This window comes from Microcebus murinus, chromosome 14, assembly GCF_040939455.1.
Source record: "Microcebus murinus isolate Inina chromosome 14, M.murinus_Inina_mat1.0, whole genome shotgun sequence".
Classification (NCBI taxonomy): domain Eukaryota; kingdom Metazoa; phylum Chordata; class Mammalia; order Primates; family Cheirogaleidae; genus Microcebus; species Microcebus murinus.
Genome location: NC_134117.1, coordinates 69,885,623 through 69,905,840, shown reverse-complemented (window position 1 = coordinate 69,905,840; position 20,218 = coordinate 69,885,623). Strand labels below are relative to the sequence as shown.

General features: G+C 43.0%; 2 protein-coding genes across 6 annotated transcripts in view; one reads left to right on the top strand and one right to left on the bottom strand.

Annotated features, from left to right (window-relative positions):
- MARCHF8 (membrane associated ring-CH-type finger 8) overlaps nucleotides 1–5,462 on the top strand; it is a 151,267-nt gene extending 145,805 nt beyond the window's left edge. For all 5 annotated transcript variants that reach the window (XM_012744626.3, XM_012744630.2, XM_012744625.3 and 2 more), the window contains 2 exons: nucleotides 971–1,118; nucleotides 1,687–5,462. In XM_012744626.3, coding sequence (XP_012600080.1) covers nucleotides 971–1,118; nucleotides 1,687–1,988 — 450 coding nt within the window. In that variant the 3' untranslated portion in view covers nucleotides 1,989–5,462. The remainder of the gene's footprint in view (nucleotides 1–970; nucleotides 1,119–1,686) is intronic.
- Nucleotides 5,463–18,675: 13,213 nt separating this feature from the next.
- Nucleotides 18,676–20,218, bottom strand: part of LOC105860128 (polyunsaturated fatty acid 5-lipoxygenase) — a 47,990-nt gene continuing 46,447 nt past the window's right edge. The window contains exon 14 of the mRNA XM_012744635.2: nucleotides 18,676–19,244. Coding sequence (XP_012600089.2) covers nucleotides 19,065–19,244 — 180 coding nt within the window. The 3' untranslated portion in view covers nucleotides 18,676–19,064. The remainder of the gene's footprint in view (nucleotides 19,245–20,218) is intronic.

Sequence of the window (20,218 nt, the reverse complement as noted above, 5' to 3'; positions counted from 1 at the left end):
TCAGGAACACCAAGGCATTGACTCTGTGTTTAGATAGAAGCCCAGGGAACTTGCTAGTGTATAAAACCCCAGCAGAGAGCAGTCACATGCTAGAGAAAGCAGGCACAAGCTGTATACAAAATGTTCTGCCCTAGTAAAAGCCTTATAATTTATTCAGTATCTATTCTATACTAATCTTCAAGTGAGTCTTATGATAATACAGATAGTCCACCGGCTCTAGTTTCAACTTATCCTGCATAGATTCATCTGGAAAGAGGCTATGACTAGGGTTGGCAAAGGATATGCAGAGTGTTTACACTTTGTTCTTTCTCTCTATCTTTATGTGTTTTCTTCTGATTCGGAAACCAGTAAATGAAAATGAAAATCTGGCTATTTGGAGTAAATTAATGAGCTCCTAGAGGAGATGGGACTGGCAGAGTCTGCTTGTACCAGGAACTCTTAGCATCGATTTCGAGCTGTTGCTGCCAAAGTAGCAGAGGACCAAAGAGTGAGCGCCTCCTGCCATTCACCTTCACAATGTAGTGTGACCATCTGCTAGTGTTTTGTGGCATCATCAACCCTCTTTTTCCCTGCTTGTCCATGCCAGTCAGCAAGTCAGGGAGACTTAAAACGTAGCACCCGAGTCTCAGGCCAACATGTTGTCTTCAACACGACTAAGATCATAGAATCCTCTGTCCGGCCATTTAATGTCTGCTTGCAAGAATGAGCAGACAAGGGCATTGCCACTGGTAGTTCAGCACTCATCTTGATCTTAGCTTGTTTTCATTGCATAGAAAGTTGGCTGTGCCTGGTACCTGGTTTGAAGCCAAGTGGTTTAAAGAGAACTACTTTGTGTATTTGGGGAAATTCATCTAGCTTGGGAAACGGGAAGGGGATTGGAAAGCCAGTCTTGCCCATCTACAGTGTTCTCACCCCACTGTAGCCCTTCACCTTGAGCCCGTGCCTCATGCCTTGCTTGTTATCTTTCCAGTGGGAGAAGCTGCAGATGACAGCCAACGAGCGCAGGAAGATCATGTGCTCAGTGACGTTCCATGTCATCGCCATCACCTGTGTGGTCTGGTCCTTGTATGTGCTCATCGACCGCACCGCTGAGGAGATCAAGCAGGGGCAGGTAACAGGTGAGTGCTCAGGCTGACAGGTGAGCTCAGCACAGAGGTCCTGAATGGCACACTGGGTCTCAGGATTGGAGCATTGTTCCAGTCAGACCACAAACGTCTGGGTTTCTGGACAGGGAACGTAAATTAGCAGGCACCACATGTCCTTTTTGGATGTTTCTCTTGATGTGGTGGTAGGTTTTGAAACCCCATCAGAAGGGATCAAATCATGGACTGTGAGAATGTCCACAAACTACCTCCTGGAAAAGCAGGTTAAAAGGTAGTGAACACTCTCTTCTCTCTCTCCTTTGACAAGCATGGTTTGGCCAGTTGAGAATCTAGTGGTGGGCGTGTGTCTCTAGACCCTCCTGAGGCAGGAGGATCACTTGAGCCCAGGAATGCAAGGCTGCAGTGAGCTGTGATGGCATCCTTGAGCCGTTACCTCGCCTCAGCCTGGGCAGCATAGCAAGACCTCATCTCTAAACAAACAAAACTAAGAATCTATTGGTTATGGGAAGTTCAGAAGTAGTGGTTTATGTACTTTGTATCTTAAATAAGATCTACTAATAGGCTGAGTTTTTTTTCCTTTCAGGAATCCTAGAGTGGCCCTTTTGGACTAAATTGGTGGTTGTGGCCATTGGCTTCACTGGAGGACTTCTTTTTATGTATGTTCAGTGCAAAGTATATGTGCAATTATGGAAGAGACTCAAGGCTTATAACAGAGTGATCTATGTTCAGAATTGTCCAGAAACAAGCAAAAAGAATATTTTTGAAAAATCTGCACTAACGGAGCCCAACTTTGAAAATAAAGATGGACGTGGAGTCTGTCATTCCGACACAAACTCTTGTTGCACAGAGCCTGAAGACACTGGAGCAGAAATCATTCACGTTTGATTGTGTGGAGGGTGTAGTTTTCCTGGACATCTGTGAAGAGCTGAAGGAAATTGTTTACTGCCAATCGTGTACCTTTCTTATATCCTTTAATAGTATAGACTGGGCAGGTAACTATTGTTAGTGGCCTCTCTTTTTCTGAACCCTCTTTAATGAATCTCCTCGAAAGCCCTTCCAGGAGCCAGGCATGGCTGGGTCCCCCTCTGCCAGGCTGCTCTGTGGGAAGAGAAGGTGGAAGACCTCATGATGCCATGATGGGGAGACGGCTGAGTGCCCACCCATGATCATGAACAGAACAAGAGAATCAAATGCCAAACCTGAGGGAAGAGCAGGAGCAAGGGGCACCAGCCCTGATGTGCAGCTTCTTCCAGCTTGCAGCCTCCAGGCCCTGGAGTGCAGTGCTGGGAAGTGTCTGGCCTTGAGGAGAGGATCCCTCTGCGCTAAGGAGAGCCCCTCCAGGCACACTCGTGCCCGCCCTCTGCTGATGCTGCCGCCTTGCTCTCTCAAGCAGGCAGTGCCTGGTGCTCTGTGTGTCATGGCGTGTGATTCACTGAGCAGACAGCACTTTACAGAAGAGAATCTTTATTTTGTGATACGTGTGTCCAGTGGGATTGACACTTAAAGAACATCTCATTTAGAAATCTTCCCTTTGTTACCCTTGTTATCTCTTTTACATCATAATAGATCTAAAACCCTTTTTGCCTTATATATGCTAAGAAGCGTGACATTCACTCTGTGTCCGTCCGTAAGACAGACTTGTGACTTTAAAACGGGACAGATCTGAGGCTTTTGCATAATAGATTTCATGGGAATTAATGGATGTTAAATGGCAATTAGAGCATAATTCCTATGCTTTTGAGCTTGTTTTATGACAAGTCCTTATTTCATAAGCCTGCCCCATACATTTCTTTTTGGTCAACACTGAAAAAGAAGAGTTTTTGAGATCTAAGTGGAAGGAAAGGAAGTGAGTAATTACTTAAAAAATATTCCTTTGTAGACAAATCTCTCCAGTGGTGCTGACTTCACACTGAAGGAGCAGCCACGTGCCGTCTTGGTCGGGCGTGTGTGCTGCAGGTGCTCCTCGGCGCTGGCCCGCCACGCAGTTCTGCTTGGGGAAGGTTCTGTGGAGTCACTGCTGAGGGCCAAGAGGCAAGTGAGCTGGCTCTAGGACGAGGACCAGGTGTGAGCAGCAAACTTCCAGGGTCTCCAGCCACATACCTGCCCGTCTGTCGCCTTAACTGGACTGAACAGACAGGATCCTTTTAGGGGCCCTTGGCCCCACTGTTGGTCCATTCTGTCATCAGGGATTATCTCCTATACCAGTTTCATAAAACAAACAAAACCAAAATCACTACCATCAAATGGCCTTTATCCCTTCGAAAAGTCTGCTTAAAATTCTGTTTTTAAAACCCATTTCCATAGTACCAGGCAAATAAAGAATCAACTCCAGTAAAGTAGGCAAGGAGGGCCTATACCAGGGTGAGCAGGCCACATGCTGTCTGTCCAGGTGACTTTCATCCAGCTGGCAGAGAGTGGTGAGGTGCCTGGGGGTCCTGGCCTCACTCTCTCTCAGCCTTAGGCACCTTGTCCGTCATCCTGTTAAAAGAAGTAAGCAAACACAAGGTAATTTCTTTGCCTTTCAGAGTAGAAACCTGTGGCTTGTTTTGAGGTTGAAAGGTCTCTAAGCTCTGGGAGCGGGCACATTGGAGTCACTAGTCCTGGTCTGTGGAGCTGCCCTGCCATGGCCTTTCTTTGGGCGGACAGGCACTGTCCAGCCAGCACTGTTTGGCTCCTGAAAACAGGTCAGCCTGTCCTCTCTCCCAGGCCACATCCAGCCTGTGCCTGTGTTCACTGTGCCCCAAAGTGCAATTACCCACACCCCTTCACATTCTGGGGACACCAGGCAGCCACAGATTGTCCACTCAGGGGAGCTGAATCCCAGCTCAGCCCTGCCACTGCCTCTTAGGAACTCCGCCCAGGCAAGGCCCCTGGTTTTGTACGCTTGTCTCTGCCACCCTCCAACAGTGGATGAGGGGTTGAAGTGAAGACTGGGATAGATTTTTAAGTGTGAATTCTCCCTCAGCCATGGAACCCCTTCTGCTGAATTTGAAAAGCACTGAGACTTCCTGTAGAGAGGAAAGTGTGCTGAGGTAGGGATAGCCCCTGGGCAGCCCACCCAGTGTGGCTGGCACCCCCTTACGGCAGGGGTGCCTTTGGTGTCACTCCCATGCCCAACCAGATTCTCATGTGAAGCCGTCTCCCTTTTCAGGAAGGCCTAACACCATCTCATCATCTCTGGCCACTCTGTGGACAGTCCACCCACATCCTTCTTTCCCTTCCTGGCGGGGCACACAGCTACCCCCTTGACTTGACTTTTCTTGCAGGTTCTATCTAGTTCAGCACCTCTGATCCATCCAGCCCTCCAGTGACTCACTAGTAGTGAAGTGGGAAGCCTGGAAGGGGGTGCTCTGCTGCCATCTAGTGGGGACACAGTATCTGCCAGTATTCCTTTTGTCTGGGTGACTTGCCAAGTTCCTTTGGGGGGCTATTTATTCCCCAGCCCTCCCCCCTTATTTTGCATTTTGGTTTATTAGTAGGATGGCATTTAGCCGAATCATATAGAATCCCAGAATGAGGTTTCAGGGCCAGGAGGTGTGATATTTGCAGGCCAGGGAAGGGGAAGAGGTAAGCAGTCTCCGGTGTGTCACTAGCCAGCCCTCTCTCTGATTTGGTCTTTTCTCCCATAAGTACCACTTTCAGGTTTCTGACTTCAGCAGTAAATGGATTTTTGTGTTCAAGTCTATTGTGAGACTTTCTTGGAAACCCTATAAAAGATCTTTTTCTACTCTAGGCCTCTAATGTCTCTGTTTTTTGCTTCAATCCCTCTTTTCAGTCATATATGCCTAGTTTCTGCCTGTTCATGTGCCCTACCTGGCCACAGGTGTGCAGGCCCCCAGCAGCTGGGCCAGTTTGGGAACCTCTGGTGATGCCTGCAGGGCTCGAGGAGGGCTGGGGCCAGCAGGGAGAGCTTCACATTGCTGTGGACATGGCTGGTTGCAAATACATTTGAAATACTTTCCCTTTTGAATCTGGTTTGAAATGTGCAGCTTCCATCTCTAGCCCAAGGAAAGACCAAAACGTAGGGAAATAAAAGCATTTATCTTTGTTTTGGAAGTCATTGTTCAAGCTGTGCACCTGATCAGGCACATTTAGATGCAATGTTTATAGAAAGTTGATTGTTAATAAAAACCAAATTTACACTGGCATGTGTGGTGTAGTTTCTAAAAGGCACTTCACATTTGAAATTTTTCTTATCTTAGAAAGTTTCTAGTTATCTGAATGTCTGGTTTTGTATTCTTTTGTGTATGTTCACTGTTTCCCAGTATTACCACTTGAATAATTCTCTGTACAGGGGGCTTGTTTGTGCTATACACTAGGGTGTCTAATTGCAGCAATAAAGCCTTTCTTTACAAAGGAGTTTTGCCATGAGACTATTTCCTGCTAGGAGACTGGGGATGTTGGCAGGCACTCCAGTGGCCCTGATCACCTTTCCAGGTTTGTCTGGCTTGTCGGGAAAGAATATCAGGCGGCCTCTGGAGGTGTCTCTTTCTCAGCCTGTCCCTCAGACACTGGCACGTGGTTGGTGGCCGGAGTGTCTGGGGAGTGTGTGATGGGAATGAAAACTGAGGCATTTCATGCAGCTGTGCTTGCTTCAGACTTCCAGGCTCAGCTGCTTGGGCTCACCACCCTAGGGAAGATGGACTTGGTGTGTGGCAAATGTCCATGGGAGCAGTTGATTGTGAACCAGCCTTGTCTGTGGAAACCTGTTTCCTGCCCCACGGTCCTGCTGAGTAAGAGAACCAGGGAGACCAGCAGCGTTGCTGGTGCCATCTCTGCCAGGCTGCATCTCCCAGCTTTCTGGCAGGGCTTCCCTGAGGGATGGCAGGGCCACTGATCCTCAGGCTGCAAACAGCCCATAGGGCTGGGAGTGCCGGCATCCCCACCAAGGGTAAGGGTTGCGGGAGGAGGGCCAGGCTTACCCAGACATGCGGCAGTCTCATAAGGTGGGCCTGGAGAATTCTGCCACACTGGGCTGTGGCAGACATGGGAGCTAAAGCACAAGGGTGCTTTGTGGAGCCATGGCCACAGCTGAGTGTCAGAGAACAGGAGGCTGTGGCTCCAAGTAGAGGATGGGCCCACAGAGCCACTGAACCTGCTTGGGGACAACCCCAGGGCTCAGTGCTGAGGGGATGGAGCTGGAAGAAGAACCTGCTCCTATATGAAGGTAAGGGCTGGGGCTCCTAGAGGAGCCACTGTTTTTCGGGAATGTTAGGAGTTTGGCTGAAGAGACACTAGGTAGGGTCATGGTACAGACAGGTCAAGCCTTCCTTATCCTTTGATCTCAGCCACAGTGATGGGGTATAGGGTTGCCGCACCCCCAGGAGATGTCTGGGTAGCAAACTACTGCTCGAAAGCAGCCTCCACTTTTTGTAAATAAACTTCGATGTGCAGTCATGCTCATTCACTTACGTATTGTCTACAGCTGACTTTCTCCTGCAGTGGCCAAGGTGGATAGTTGGGACAGATTGTATGGCCTGCAAAGCCTAAAATATTTACAGTGTGGCCCTTTACAGAAAAGTTTGCCAACTCTTGGTCCCCTGGAGTTGTTGGTGCACAGCCCTTGTGACGTCTTGGTGACAGATGTTGAGCCCTCTCCAGGGCCTTGGAAGTGTCAGCCTCCGTGATGTCGGGGCTGGAAAGAGCTGAGAGGGTGGCTCCTCACTGCTTGTGGTTTCAGGCTGGGGGGCGACGGATGATCCCCAGGGCTCCCATGAAGCTCCCAGATAACCAGGGAATGCCGCTGGCCTCTCTCTGGAAAAGAGGGACTGTCTGGTTAACACATTAACTGCCATGTGAGTTGTATTTAACTCACACTAGTTTTGAGCCTGGGGTCTCATGAAGCATTATGTAACTCGTGTCTCTTCACCTTGGGAGCTGTGAGAACTATTTTTCAAGTTGCATATAACTCAGGCACAGAAGACAATAAAAAATAATTTTTTTATTAAATTAGGATCATTTTTGAAGCTTTTATTCTATTTTCATAATAAAACACCATAGTCCCAAGGAAAAAATATTTTTTTCTAGTGTGGCAGTGAATATGTTAAGCATTAAAAAGAGATTCAATGAGGTAAAACCGGTATAGCGGAGGGTAAGGGTGTGCAACAGTCAAAGCTGTTAGCATGGTAATAACAGAAGAGGATGAAAACCAAACCTGGCCCCTCGGCAGGAGCAGGGCTGGGACCCTGGGTGGTGTGGGGACGACAGGGAAGGGAAGGCCAGGGCTGGGGCTCTGTTACAAGGTCCTGCTCACGAAAGCCGTAGTTATGCAGTCCATGTATGTAAAAATTATTACACCCATATATGTAAAAATATATAAAGCATTATGTATATATGAAAATACATAAAATGCATTTGCTTACAGCAGTCATCTGTCACTTTGCAGCTTTTTTTCATGTAACAACCAATTTAATATTTTCTGTGTCAGAACATAGGCATATACCTTTCTAACTAATGCATGATTTATTTAAATCCTTATTGATACAGATTTTTAGGTTCATTACTAATTTTGATATTAGAAATGAGGCTGCAATTCACATCTGTGACATTTACCTTTGTATACTTGGTCTGTGAGTGGAAGGGAGGGCAGTTCTGAAGATAAAGTTCTAGAAGTAGAAAAAAGTGGTAGATGCATTTAACTTCTAAGTTGTAAAACTGACCTTCAAAATGATTCACTTACCTTCCTACCCTGAGAATATGCATCTCTTTCTTTACATTCATATAACGTGTTACCATTTAAAACTTGTTCCTCGGCCGGGCGCTGTGGCTCACGCCTGTAATCCTAGCTCTTGGGAGGCCGAGGCGGGCGGATTGCTCAAGGTCAGGAGTTCAAAACCAGCCTGAGCAAGAGCGAGACCCCGTCTCTACTATAAATAGAAAGAAATTAATTGGCCAACTGATATATATATAAAAAATTAGCCGGGCATGGTGGCGCATGCCTGTAGTCCCAGCTACTTGGGAGGCTGAGGCAGAAGGATCACTGGAGCCCAGGAGTTTGAGGTTGCTGTGAGCTAGGCTGACGCCATGGCACTCACTCTAGCCTGGACAACAAAGCGAGACTCTGTCTCAAAAAAAAAAAAAAAAAAAAAAAAAAAAAAAACTTGTTCCTCAAACGACTGTCATTTCTTTGTATCTCATTGAGGTTTTACTTTGTGTTTCTCAGGTAAGCGAGATGGAACATCCTTTGCCCATTTCTGCTCCTGTGAATGTTTGTATCTTGGCCATTTCTCTTGGATTTTTCTTTGTAGTTTTACATGAAATTATAGGTGTGTTTTATGATGTAAGGATATTAACTCTCTGTTCTTATGTAAGTGACATATATATGCAATTCATACGTTTATTTTTAAAAAAGATTTATTTTTTTAAAGCAGTTTTAGGTTTGAAGCAAAATTGGGAGGAAGGTACAGAGACTTTCCATGTGCTTCTGGCCCCCACACACCCACAGCCTCTCCATTGTCGACACCCCCACCAGAGTGGTATACTTGGCATGATCCATGAACCTACATTGACACACAATCATCATTCTAAGTCCATGATTTAGGATTCACTCTTGGTGTTGTGTATTCTGTTGGTTTGGGCAAATGTACTGTGTCTTCATCCACCATTGCAGTATCACACAGAGTACTTTCACTGCCCTGAAAGTTGCATAGGAATATGCAACCCAACACCTTATGAAAATGCAGAACATTATCTCAATCCTGAAAGTATCTTGATTCCCCTTTCCACAGTCACCCCATCCCTATCCCCTCAAAAGCAAACACCTGTTCTGATCTCTTTTTCATCAGAGATTGGTTTTAGCCTGTCCCAGAACTTAATTTTATACACTTTTGTATAAGGGTTCTTGCAGTCAGCATAATGTTTTTGAGATTCATCCATGCCATTCTGTCAGTTAGCTTGTTCCTTTTTATTTTTATTTTTTTTTAAATTTTGGCATATTATGGGGATACAGATTTTAAGGTTTCAATAAATGCCCATTTCCTCCCCTCCCCCCACAAGTCTGAGTCTCCAGCATGACCAACCCCTAGATGGTACACTTCTCACTCATTTTATATATATATATATACCTGCCCAATACCCTATTACTGTAGTACCTATGTGACCACTTAGGTGCTGCTCAGTTAATACCAATTTGCTGGTGAGTATATGTGGTGCTTGTTTTTCCATTCTTGGGATACTTCACTTAATAGTATGGGTTCCAGCTCTAACCAGGAAAATATAAGATGTGCTATGTCACCATTGTTTCTTAGAGCTAAATAGTACTCCATGGTATACATATACCACATTTTATTAATCCATTCTTGGATTGATGGGCACTTGGGCTGTTTCCACAGCCTTGCAATTATGAATTGTGCTGCTATAAACATTCGGGTGCAGGTGTCTTTTTTGTAGAGTGTCATTGGATCTTTTGGGTAGATGCCCAGCAATGGGATTGCTGGATCAAATGGTAGATTCACTTGTATCGCTTTAAGGTATCTCCATATTGCTTTCCACAGAGGTTGAACTAGTTTGCAGTCCCACCAGCAGTGTAGGAGTGTTCCTCTCTCTCCGCAACCACGCCAGCATTTATTGTTTGGAGATTTTTTGATAAAGGCCATTCTCACTGGGGTTAAGTGATATCTCATTGTGGTTTTGATTTGCATTTCCCTGATGATTAGAGATGTTGAGCATTTTTTCATGTTTGTTGGCCATTCTTCTGTCTTCTTTAGAAAAGTTTCTGTTCAAGTCCTTTGCCCACTTTTTAATGGGGTTATTTGATTTTTTTCTTGCTGATTTTCATGAGTTCTAAGTATATTCTAGTTATCAGTCCCTTATCGGATGCATAGGATGCAAACATTTTCTCCCATTCTGTAGGTTGTCTGTTTACTTTCATGACTATTTCTTTGGCTGTGCAGAAGCTTTGTAGTTTGATCATGTCCCATTTATTTATTTTTGTTGCTGCTGTGATTGCCTTTGGGGACTTCTTCATAAACTCTTTGCCTAGGCCGATGTCTAGGAGAGTGTTTCCAACTTTTTCTTCTAGAATTCTAATAGTTTCATACCTTAGGTTTAAGTCTGTTATCCAGCGTGACTTGATTTTTGTGAGTGGTGAAAGGTGTGGGTCCTGTTTTAGCCTTCTACAGGTGGCTATCCAGTTTTCCCAGCAACATTTATTGAAAAGGGATTCTTTTCCCCAGCGTATGTTTTTGTCTGCTTTGTCAAAGATTAGATGGCTATATGAGGATGGTTTTATATCAGGATTCTCACCTCTGTTCCACTGGTCCATATTCCTATTTTTGTGCCAATACCATATTGATTTAATTACTACAGCTTTGTAGTATAGTTTGATATCTGGCATATTAATGCCTCCCATTTTGTTTTTGTTGCCTAGAATTGCTCTTGATATTCGGGGTCTTCTTTGATTCCATAGGAAGCGTAAAATTATTTTTTCTATATCTGTGAAGAATGCTGATGGGATTTTAATAGGTATTGCATTGAATCTGTAGATCAGTTTGGGTAGTATAGACATTTTGATGATATTGAGTCTGCCGATCCACGAGCATGGTATGGATTTCCATCTGTTTACATCCTCTGCTATTTCCTTCCTCAGTGTTTCATAGTTCTCCCTGTAGAGGTCTTTTATGTCCTTGGTTAAGTATATTCCTAGGTACTTTAATTTCTTTGTTGCTATTGTGAAGGGAATTGAGTCTTTAATCTGGTTCTCAATTAGATTGTTGTTGGAGTGTATGAATGCCTCTGATTTCTGTGTATTGATTTTGTATCCTGAGACTTTACTAAATTCATTGATCAGTTCCAGGAGTTTCTTGGTTGAATCTTTGGGCTTTTTTAGATACAATATCATATCATCAGCAAACAGTGAAAGTTTGATCTCTTCTGCCCCTATTTGGATACCTTTGATTCCATTTTCCTGTCTGATTGCTGTAGCCAAGACTTCCAGCACTATGTTGAACAGAAGTGGAGATAGTGGACAGCCTTGTCTGGTTCCAGTTCTAAGTGGGAATGATTTCAATTTTTCCCCATTCAGTATGATGTTGGCTATGGGTCTGTCATATATGGCTTGTATCATTTTCAGGTATGTCCCTTCTATGCCTATTTTATTAAGTGTTTGTATCATGAAAGGGTGTTGAATTTTGTCAGTAGCTTTTTCTGCATCTATTGAAAGAATCATGTGGTCTTTGTTTCTGCTTCTGTTTATGTGGTGAATTGCATTTATAGATTTACATCTGTTGAACCATCCCTGCATCCCTGGGATGAAGCCCACTTGGTCGTGATGGATTATTTTTTTGATAAGTGTCTGGATTCGGTTAGCTAAGATTTTGTTGAAAATTTTTGCATCTATATTCATTAGGGATATTGGTCTGTAGTTTTCTTTTTTTGTTGCATCCTTTCCTGGTTTTGGTATTAGAGTAATATTCGCTTCATAAAAGGTGTCGGGGAGGTTTCCGTTCTTCTCGATGTCGTGGAATAGTTTCTGCAAGATAGGTACTAGTTCTTCTTTGTAAGTGTGGTAAAATTCGGGTGTGAAGCCATGTGGACCGGGACTTTTCTTTTTAGGGAGATTTTTAATTGCTGTTTGTATTTCAGCTGTTGAGATTGGTCTGTTCAGGGAATCTATTTCTTCCTGGTTGAGCCTAGGGAGGCTGTGTGTTTCTAGAAATTTGTCCATTTCCTCCACATTTTCCAGTTTGTGTGCATAAAGATTTTTATAGTATTCATAAATTATATCTTGTATCTCTTTGGGATCAGTTGTGATATCTCCTTTTTTGTTCCTGATGGAGCTTATTAGAGATTTCTCTTTTCTGCTTTTCGTTAGCTTAGCCAATGGTGTGTCAATTTTGTTTATTTTTTCAAAGAACCAACTTTTTGTTTTATTAATCTCCTGAATACCTTCCCTGTTTTCAATTTCGTTTAGTTCTGATTTGATCTTGTTGATTTCACTTCTTCTGCTGGGTTTGGGGTTGGTCTGTTCTTCTTTTTCCAGCTCTTTGAGTCATTTTGTTAGATTGTCTATTTGTGATCTTCTTGTCTTTTGGTTATAGGCATTTATGGAGATAAACTTTCCTCTCAGAACTACTTTAGCTGTGTCCCAGAGGATTTGATAACTTGTCTCTCCATTGTCGTTTTCTTCATAGAATTTTTTTATGTCCATCTTGATTTCTTCATTTATGAAGTAATCATTTATTAGGAGGTTGTTTAATTTCCACATTTTTGTGTAGAAATGTGAGTTTCTGTTAGGGTTAATTTCTAGTTTTATTCCACTGTGATCTGAGAAGGTACATGGTATGATTTCTATATTTTTAAATTTCTTGAGATTTACTTTGTGTCCTAGGATATGGTCAATCTTAGAGAATGTCTCGTGAGCTGATGAGGAGAACGTATATTCAGTGGATTTTGGGTAGAATGTCCTGTAGATGTCAGTCAGACCCAATTGTTCTAGAGTTTTGTTTAAGTCCATTATTTCTTTATTAATTTTCTGTTTGGAAGGTCTGTCTTGTGCCGTCAGTGGGGTGTTGAAATCTCTGGTGATTATGGAGTTGCTATTAATCCATTTGCTTAGATCCAGTAAGGTTTGCTTTATGAAACTGGGTGCACCTAAGTTGGGTGCATATATATTTAAAATTGTTATCTCTTCTCTTTGAAGTGTGCCGTTCACCATTATAATGACCCTCTTTGTCTTTCACTACTTTTGTTGCTTTAAAAACTAAATCGTCTGAAATTAGAACGGCCACACCAGCCTTCTTTTGGCTTCCAATTGCATGGAGTACTGATCTCCACCCTTTTACTTTTAGTCTATATGCATCCTTGCAGGTTAGATGTGTTTCCTGAAGACAGCATATACTTGGCCTGTATTTTCTTATCTATTCAGCCAGCCTATATCTCTTGAGTGGAGAGTTTAAGCCATTCACATTTATTGAGAGAACTGATAGGTGAGGTAGATTACTGTTCATTTTGTTGGGGTGGATGTTGTTGCTTTGATTTCTCTCTTGAGCCATTGTATTATCTGGCCTTTAATCTTTGGGTTTTGGTTGTTTTTATATTTGTGAGTTTTTATTATGGTGTTCCTTGCGTAACACTGTTTTGAGTACTTCTTATAGGGCTGGTCTTGTCTTGGTGAATTCTCTGAGCCTTTGCTTGTCTGAGAATGTTTTTCTTTCTCCTTCATATACGAAGCTTAGTTTTGCAGGGAATAATATTCTAGGCTGGGCATTGTTTTGTTTCAAAAGAGTGAGAATGGGGCCCCAGTCTCTCCTTGTTTGTAAAGTCTCATTAGAGAAGTCTGATGTTATTCGAATTGGCTTTCCCTTGTATGTTACTTGCTTCTTTTGTCTTACAGCTCTTAGAAGGGCCTCTTTAGTTGATACTTTGGTCAGTCTGATGACTGCATGTCGTATTGCCTTCCTGTTTGCCCTCGTCCACTGTATGCTCGTCTTCTTGCTTCTTTCCTCTAATTTCTGCTGGAATCTGTCTTTTCTGCAGAGACACTCTGTCTGAAGGTGTTATTGTCCGCCATCTTGCTCCACCCCCCCCTCCTTTTTATTTTTGAGTAATATTCCACAGCATGACTGTGCTTCTCTTCATCTATTTTCTTATCACTGGATATTTGAACTGTTTCCAGTTGTGGGCTATTATGAATAAAACTGCTAAGAATATTTTTGTACAAATATTTTTGTAGACATTTTCCTTTCTCTTGGGGAAATATGTAGGAATGGAATGCTAGTTCAGAAGAAGTAGGGATACGTTTAGTTTTATAAGAAATTGTCAGATGTTTTTCCAAAGTTGGAGTACCATTTTATATTCCCAACAACAAAGTATGAGGTTCCAGGTACTTCATATCCTTGCCAACATTTGGTGTTGTCAGTCATTTCGATCTTAGGCATTCTTGCAGATGTGCGGCTGTATGCCATTGTGGTTTTAATTTGCATTTTCCTAATGACTAATGATGTTGAACTTCTTTCCATGTGCTTTTTTGCCATTCACAAATCTTATTATCTGTCTCTTTATATCAGGGGACAGAAAACTCCAGACTACTGACCAAATATAGCTCATATCCTGTTTTTTGTAAGGCTCTTAAGTGAGGGATGTGTTTTATATTTTTGAAGAGTTGTTTTAGAAAAAATGCAACAGATTGTGGCCTGCAAAACCTAAAATATCTTACAGAAAAAAATTCTGATTGTACTATGTATTTATAATGTTTATCTTATATATAGCATGTTGTTGGGTATTGAGTTTTTTAGAGCCATTTTGATAATCTCTTCCTTTTAGTTAGAGCTTTTAGTCCATTAACATTTGATGTAACTATTGTTAAAGGTTGAATCTATGTCTACCATTTTATTATTTGCTGCTTTTACCTCTGCTTTTCTCTGTTTCTCTTTTCCTGCCTTTTCATTATTTATGTATCTTTAGAATTGATTTTAAGTCATCTATTGCTTTTTAGCCATACTTCTTTACAATAGTTTTAGTGGTTCCTCTAGTGCCTATAATCTACCTTCTTAAATTTTCACAAGCTACCTAAAATTAATATTGCACCACTTGATATAAAATGTTGAAACTATATAACTAAATAAGTCCATTTAGTAGCCATTTATTGTCTTTTATGCTGTCTTCATATATATTACATTTACATGAATTATAAATGCCACATGACAATGTCATGATATTGGCTTTAAATAGTCATATATATTTTAAAAAAATTAAGAGGGAGAAAAATCTTTTACATTTACCAAATAGTTACCATTTCTAATACTCTTCATTCCTTTCTGAGGATCTGAACTTTCATCTAGTATCACTTCCCTTCAGCATGCAGATTTCCTTTTAGCTTTTTTAAAAAATTTTTTTGTAATGTAGATCTACTGGTGATAGATTATCTTAGTTTTATTTTACTGGAAATCTATTTTGTTTTCATTCTTGAAGGATATTGTTGCTGGTTACAGAATTCTGTGTTGGTGATTTTCTTTTCTTTCAATGCTTTAAAAATACTGCTCCATTGTATTTGCCCTCCCCTCCACACACACTTTCTGATGAAAAATCAGCTGTAATTCACATTTTTGTTCTACTGTATTCTAAGTGCCACTGCTTTTAAGATTTTCTCTTTAACTCTGGTTTCTATTATAACAGTTTGACTCTGAAGTATGTAGATATGGCTTTCTTTGTATTTATTCTTCTTGGGTTCAGCTGAGCTTCTTGAAGCTTTAAATTTATGTCTTTCACCAAATTTGGGGAAATTTTGGCCTTAATTTTTTCAAATGTCCTGCCCCATTCTCTTTCACATCCCCTCTTCTTCTAACACTCCAATTATATGTATATTAACATTTTTTGTATTGTCCCATACCTCTCTTTGGCTCTGTTCATTCATTAAAAAGAAATTATCTGCTTCTCAATGAGGCAGTTGAAAATAAAAAAAAAGAAAAGAAGAAATGATCTCTGTACTTTAGGTTGGGTCATCTCTGTTGACCTGACTTCAAGTTTTCTCTTTCCTCTGACATCTCTGTTCCCCTATTTAAGCCCATTTAACTACTTTTTTCCCAGATATTTTTTAGTTCTAGAATTTCCATTTGGTTCTTCTCCTTGTCCTTGTCCTCCTTCTCCTCCTCCTTTTTTTTTTTTGTACATTTTATAGGTTTTTATTTATTTTTTGCTGAGATTTCCTATCCTTACATATATTGGAGCATATTTTCTTTAACTTACTGAGCACAGATATAAAAGCTGCATTAAAATGGTTGCTAATTCCAATATCTGGGTCATCTTGTGATTGGTCTTTGTTAATTATCTTTTCTCTTGAGAGTAGGTCACATTTTCCTAATTCTTGGTATGTTGAGTAATTTTGGATTATGTGCTGACTGTGATGAATGTTATTTTATAAAGATTCTGAATTCTGTTATATTCCTCCAAAGAGGAATTTTTTTTCTCCAAGCAAGCAATTAACTTACACTGAAAATTATTTGAAAGCTCAAATCTCAGTTTGTTTGTGCTATAATATGTTTTGAATATATGTATCTCTCAAAAAATCATATGTTAGAACTTAAACCTCAAGGTGATGTTCCTAGGAAGTGGGGAAGTGATTAAGTCTTGAGCTCTCATGAGTGGATTAATGCCTTTATAAAAGAGGTTTCAGAGAGTATTCACCCTTTTTGGCCCTTCTGCTCTGTGAGGAAAAGGCGTCTTCTTGGAAGCGGAGACCAAGCCCTTGATAGACACTGAACCTACTGGCGATTTGATCTTAGATTTCTAGCCCCCAGAACTGTGAGGAATAAATTTCTCTTCTTTAGGAATTATTGTCTTGGGTATTTTTTTGTAACAGCACAAACAGACTAACATAGGTTATTTTATCCTAAATTGGGTTGTTTGTAATTTGCCCCATGCATGTGTGTCTTAGGAGTCGGCCGGAGGTTTGGACAGTCTCTGCACAGAATTTGGGACTGTCCCTATCCTGTGGCAGCAGTGGAGCTGTGCTACTCAGATATCCAGGTGCAGGGAGCCAAGATGACCAGCTACAGAGAACATAACTGACAGACAGCCTTAGCTGCCACACCTTTGGCTCCACTGTGACATTCATGCCAAGACCACTATTGCCATTCTGTCCAGATGCAATATGTCTGTAATGGTGACTTTTGTTTGAGGACTTCCCATTGGCTGGAGTGAGACTTTTTCTGACAAGCTGTACAGTCCAAAGCCCTTTATACCAATCCTTACTTCTCTTTCTTCTTTTGCTGGTGCCAGACCTGCAGCAGCACCTGCCTACTCTTGTTCCTTCCTGCTCCCTCCTCCTTAATCACATGGCCTTGTGGGTTCTAAAGATTGGTGTGTAGGTTCTCAGAGTTGGGAATCCGGTCTGGGGACAAATAGTAATATGGTGTGGAATGCCTCTACTATGGCCATATATTTATGGCATCTGTCCTGAAGGTCATTAACAAATATGGTGGGCAATTCTCAGAGGGATGGTAGGAAGTCTGGAGCAGTAAGGGGCTGTACTTACTCCAACAATCAAGTTTTCTCAGGGATTTGTGGGCCCAGGAACACATGCACACCTTCTTCTATGCCATGTTAGTCCTGGTAGAAAGAAGCCTTTTACCTAGACATTGAGCTGTGATCCTATCACATCAGGAGCACCATCCAGAAACACTGGAGACCCTGTTGACATGATTTTGAAGCCAGGGCTAAGGGGTTGTGAGTTGGGCATGTGAGTAAGAGGGGGCAAGGGGTCACCATGCCCAAGCTTAGAGCTGGCTCTGCCTTTCAGGCCTGGGGAAAGAGAATGCATTTTTGTAAATCATGTTAAAACACTTGCTCAGGAGAAAATAAGCCTTCAACCCCCAAGACAATGCCTGATATCTGCCAGTGAAGTGCCTTGCTGGGAGGGAGATGAGAGAGCAGCTGAGTGCTCGTGCCCGATGCCAGCCCTAGACCAGCCTAGGGCACAGAAATAAATAGGGTCAGTCTCCTGTCCTTCTACTGGCTCCGCCCTCCCCCCCCCAAGGGAGAAACCACCAGGGAGGGCAACTGTTGGAAGATAAGAGACATAAAAGGTTTCAGGAGTTTTGCAGGGCTTTTTCTTAAAGGAATCTGTGAACATGTTAGTTTACAGACCAAAAGCTACCTAGCCACAGGAGGGCATCTCACCTGCCAGAGGCATATATAAGGTGATGCCCATCTCGAGACCTGGAAGCCAGCGCCTGATCCTTGTGTAAGATAGAGCTTGGCATGGAGTCACAGGATAAGGACTGATCAAAGAATGCCTGCCCAGCAGACACCTGCAGCTAAAGCCAATTAGCCTTAAGGATAGTTCCTGCTTCACTTCTGACCACTTGTCTCAGTTAATAAGAAACTAGATGAAGAAATATATAGCCTCTATATTTCCATTTAGCTTTTCTGCTAATTGACAATTTTATCTTAGGGCTTAGAAGTTCATCTTAAATTTTGTAACCATTTGCTCACATAAGAGTTAATTAGGGGATCTCTAGAAACTTTTGGGGAGCCTTAAAACCTAAACAAATTATCTATACACGTAAATCTATAACTACTACAACTAATTACTGCACCAATAAATACTGATGCACAACTTCACTCAGGGCCTCACAGCTCACGAGAATGCTAGAGGACTCCTGACTCCCCCTCCACTTTATACTTTGTCTTAGTTATTTCTGTCTCTATTATTTCTCCTATTTCTATTATTTCCAAATCTCTTGCGATGATCCTGCCTGGGACCTGTTTTGCTGAGAGTGTAGCTAGCTCCCTGCAGGCAACAACAGAGGTCTTTGTCTGAACAAAGCCCTGGGGAGAGACAGACTCTATCTGGGCAACCAAGGGTGCCTTCCCAGAGGAGTGGCAACTGAGATGTGTTCTGAAGAAAGAGTAGGAGCTGTATGGTAAAAGAAGAGGGAAAAGCACCTTCTATCCAGACTTGGGTGGGGAGGGTTTTGCCCAGATGAAATCACAGTGATTATCATTTTTTTTCCAGTACATGTGTATGTGTTGGGGGTGGGTCTGTGAGCTATTTAGGGTGATTAGAACATAGCATGTGGAATGAGACCTGTTTTAAATGAACATTTTTATTTTATGACAACCAATTCTTAATTCACTCAATAAGAATTTATTTGGGTACCTGCTGCATGCAAGAAATTGGAATAGGCATAAATAGGACAGAAAATAATCATCCCAGGTCTCCAACAAGAACAACCGTCTACCAGTGGTCCTGATTTGCTGCTGCTGCCTGGTGTGGAAGGGCTGCGCTGCATGTGGGGAGGAGGCTGCACAGTTCTGCTCTGTATGGGAGGGGTCCCTGCAGTGTTTACACACTTTGATCAAACTATGGGATTCCCTCAAGGCTGAGGGGTAAACAGGGAAATGCACTGGCCTCGCAGGGAAAGTAAGCCTCCAGGAAGCCTGACCAGAGAGCCTTCCAGGCAGGCGGTGAGTCTGTAGGGCTGGAGCAGCTGCCCTCCCAGAGTGGGAATGGCACAGGTATGCTCAGATGGCCACGCTGTTGGGAATCCGGTCTGGAGACAAGTAGTAATATGGCAGCTTCTTGTTCTTGTTGCGCTCAGCGATCATGCTGACGATGACCTCAAGGTTCTTGCGGAATCGAGCCATGGCCTCCTTCACAGGCTTCTCGATGAAATGTTCTTCTGGGTACATGCCCAGGAATAGCTGAGTGCCCAGATATAGACAGGTTAATCGGCCACCAATGTGAACTGACAGGCCTGTCCCACCCCAGGGGCCACCCCTTGGGAGGTCAGGGAGGGAGCATCTGTTCACCCCCCATTTTCACCCTCTGCTGCCTGCCGAGAGTGCACCGAGAAGGCAGATGCCGCCTCCAACCTGCCTTCCCCAAGGAAAGCCTGGGCTTCATGGATTAGTGGGAAAAATAACTGCCAGGCTGTCGAGTGGCCATGAGATGATTCAGGTGAATGTAGATGCTGCTAGTGGTCCTAGCTGTGGTGGGCATGTGGCCTGGTGGCCTGGGTGGGCCACCCTATGCAGCACTCCCACTTGCCATCTGGGCTCCAGGCACTCAGGGGTACGGGGAGGGCTGAGGCAGGCCTGTTGGGGGACTCAGAAGAAGTGGTTCCTTGTCGGGGTGGTGTGCTCATTTGCATGCTCACAGATGTCTGCAAATGAAAGCTAGACATCTTGTTTAAAAGCTACTCTATTGGATAGTTAAGGTAGTTTCAGGGCTGGAAAAATGTGAGATTTTGGATTTAGTGTGTGGAGGTCAATTGTCTCAATAATCTTTGACCAAGAAATTCCTCTAGTAGGAGTGACACACATGCATGCCCAGTGAGGGACCAACACACTAGTGAAGGCCCGGAAGCAACTTAGATGCCCAATCCATCTGAAGCTGGTGAAACTGGGACCATCGTTGTATGAACCACTGAGCTTCTGCCAAGGGGTTCAGTCCACCAAGATAACCAGATTTGGTGTTAGGTTAAATAAGGAGTATGAGTCTAGAAGGAACCCAAGAAACTCTTAGTCGTTCCCTCTGGGGTGCTAGGGAGAAACCACATGGAAGAGCTTAGTTAATAGCTGGGGAAGGGGGGCACACACCACCCTCCGGTGACAATGAGCGGAGCAGAGCCTGTGTACTCTTCTGTCCTGCCACCCTGAGCTGTGTCCAGGCTCAG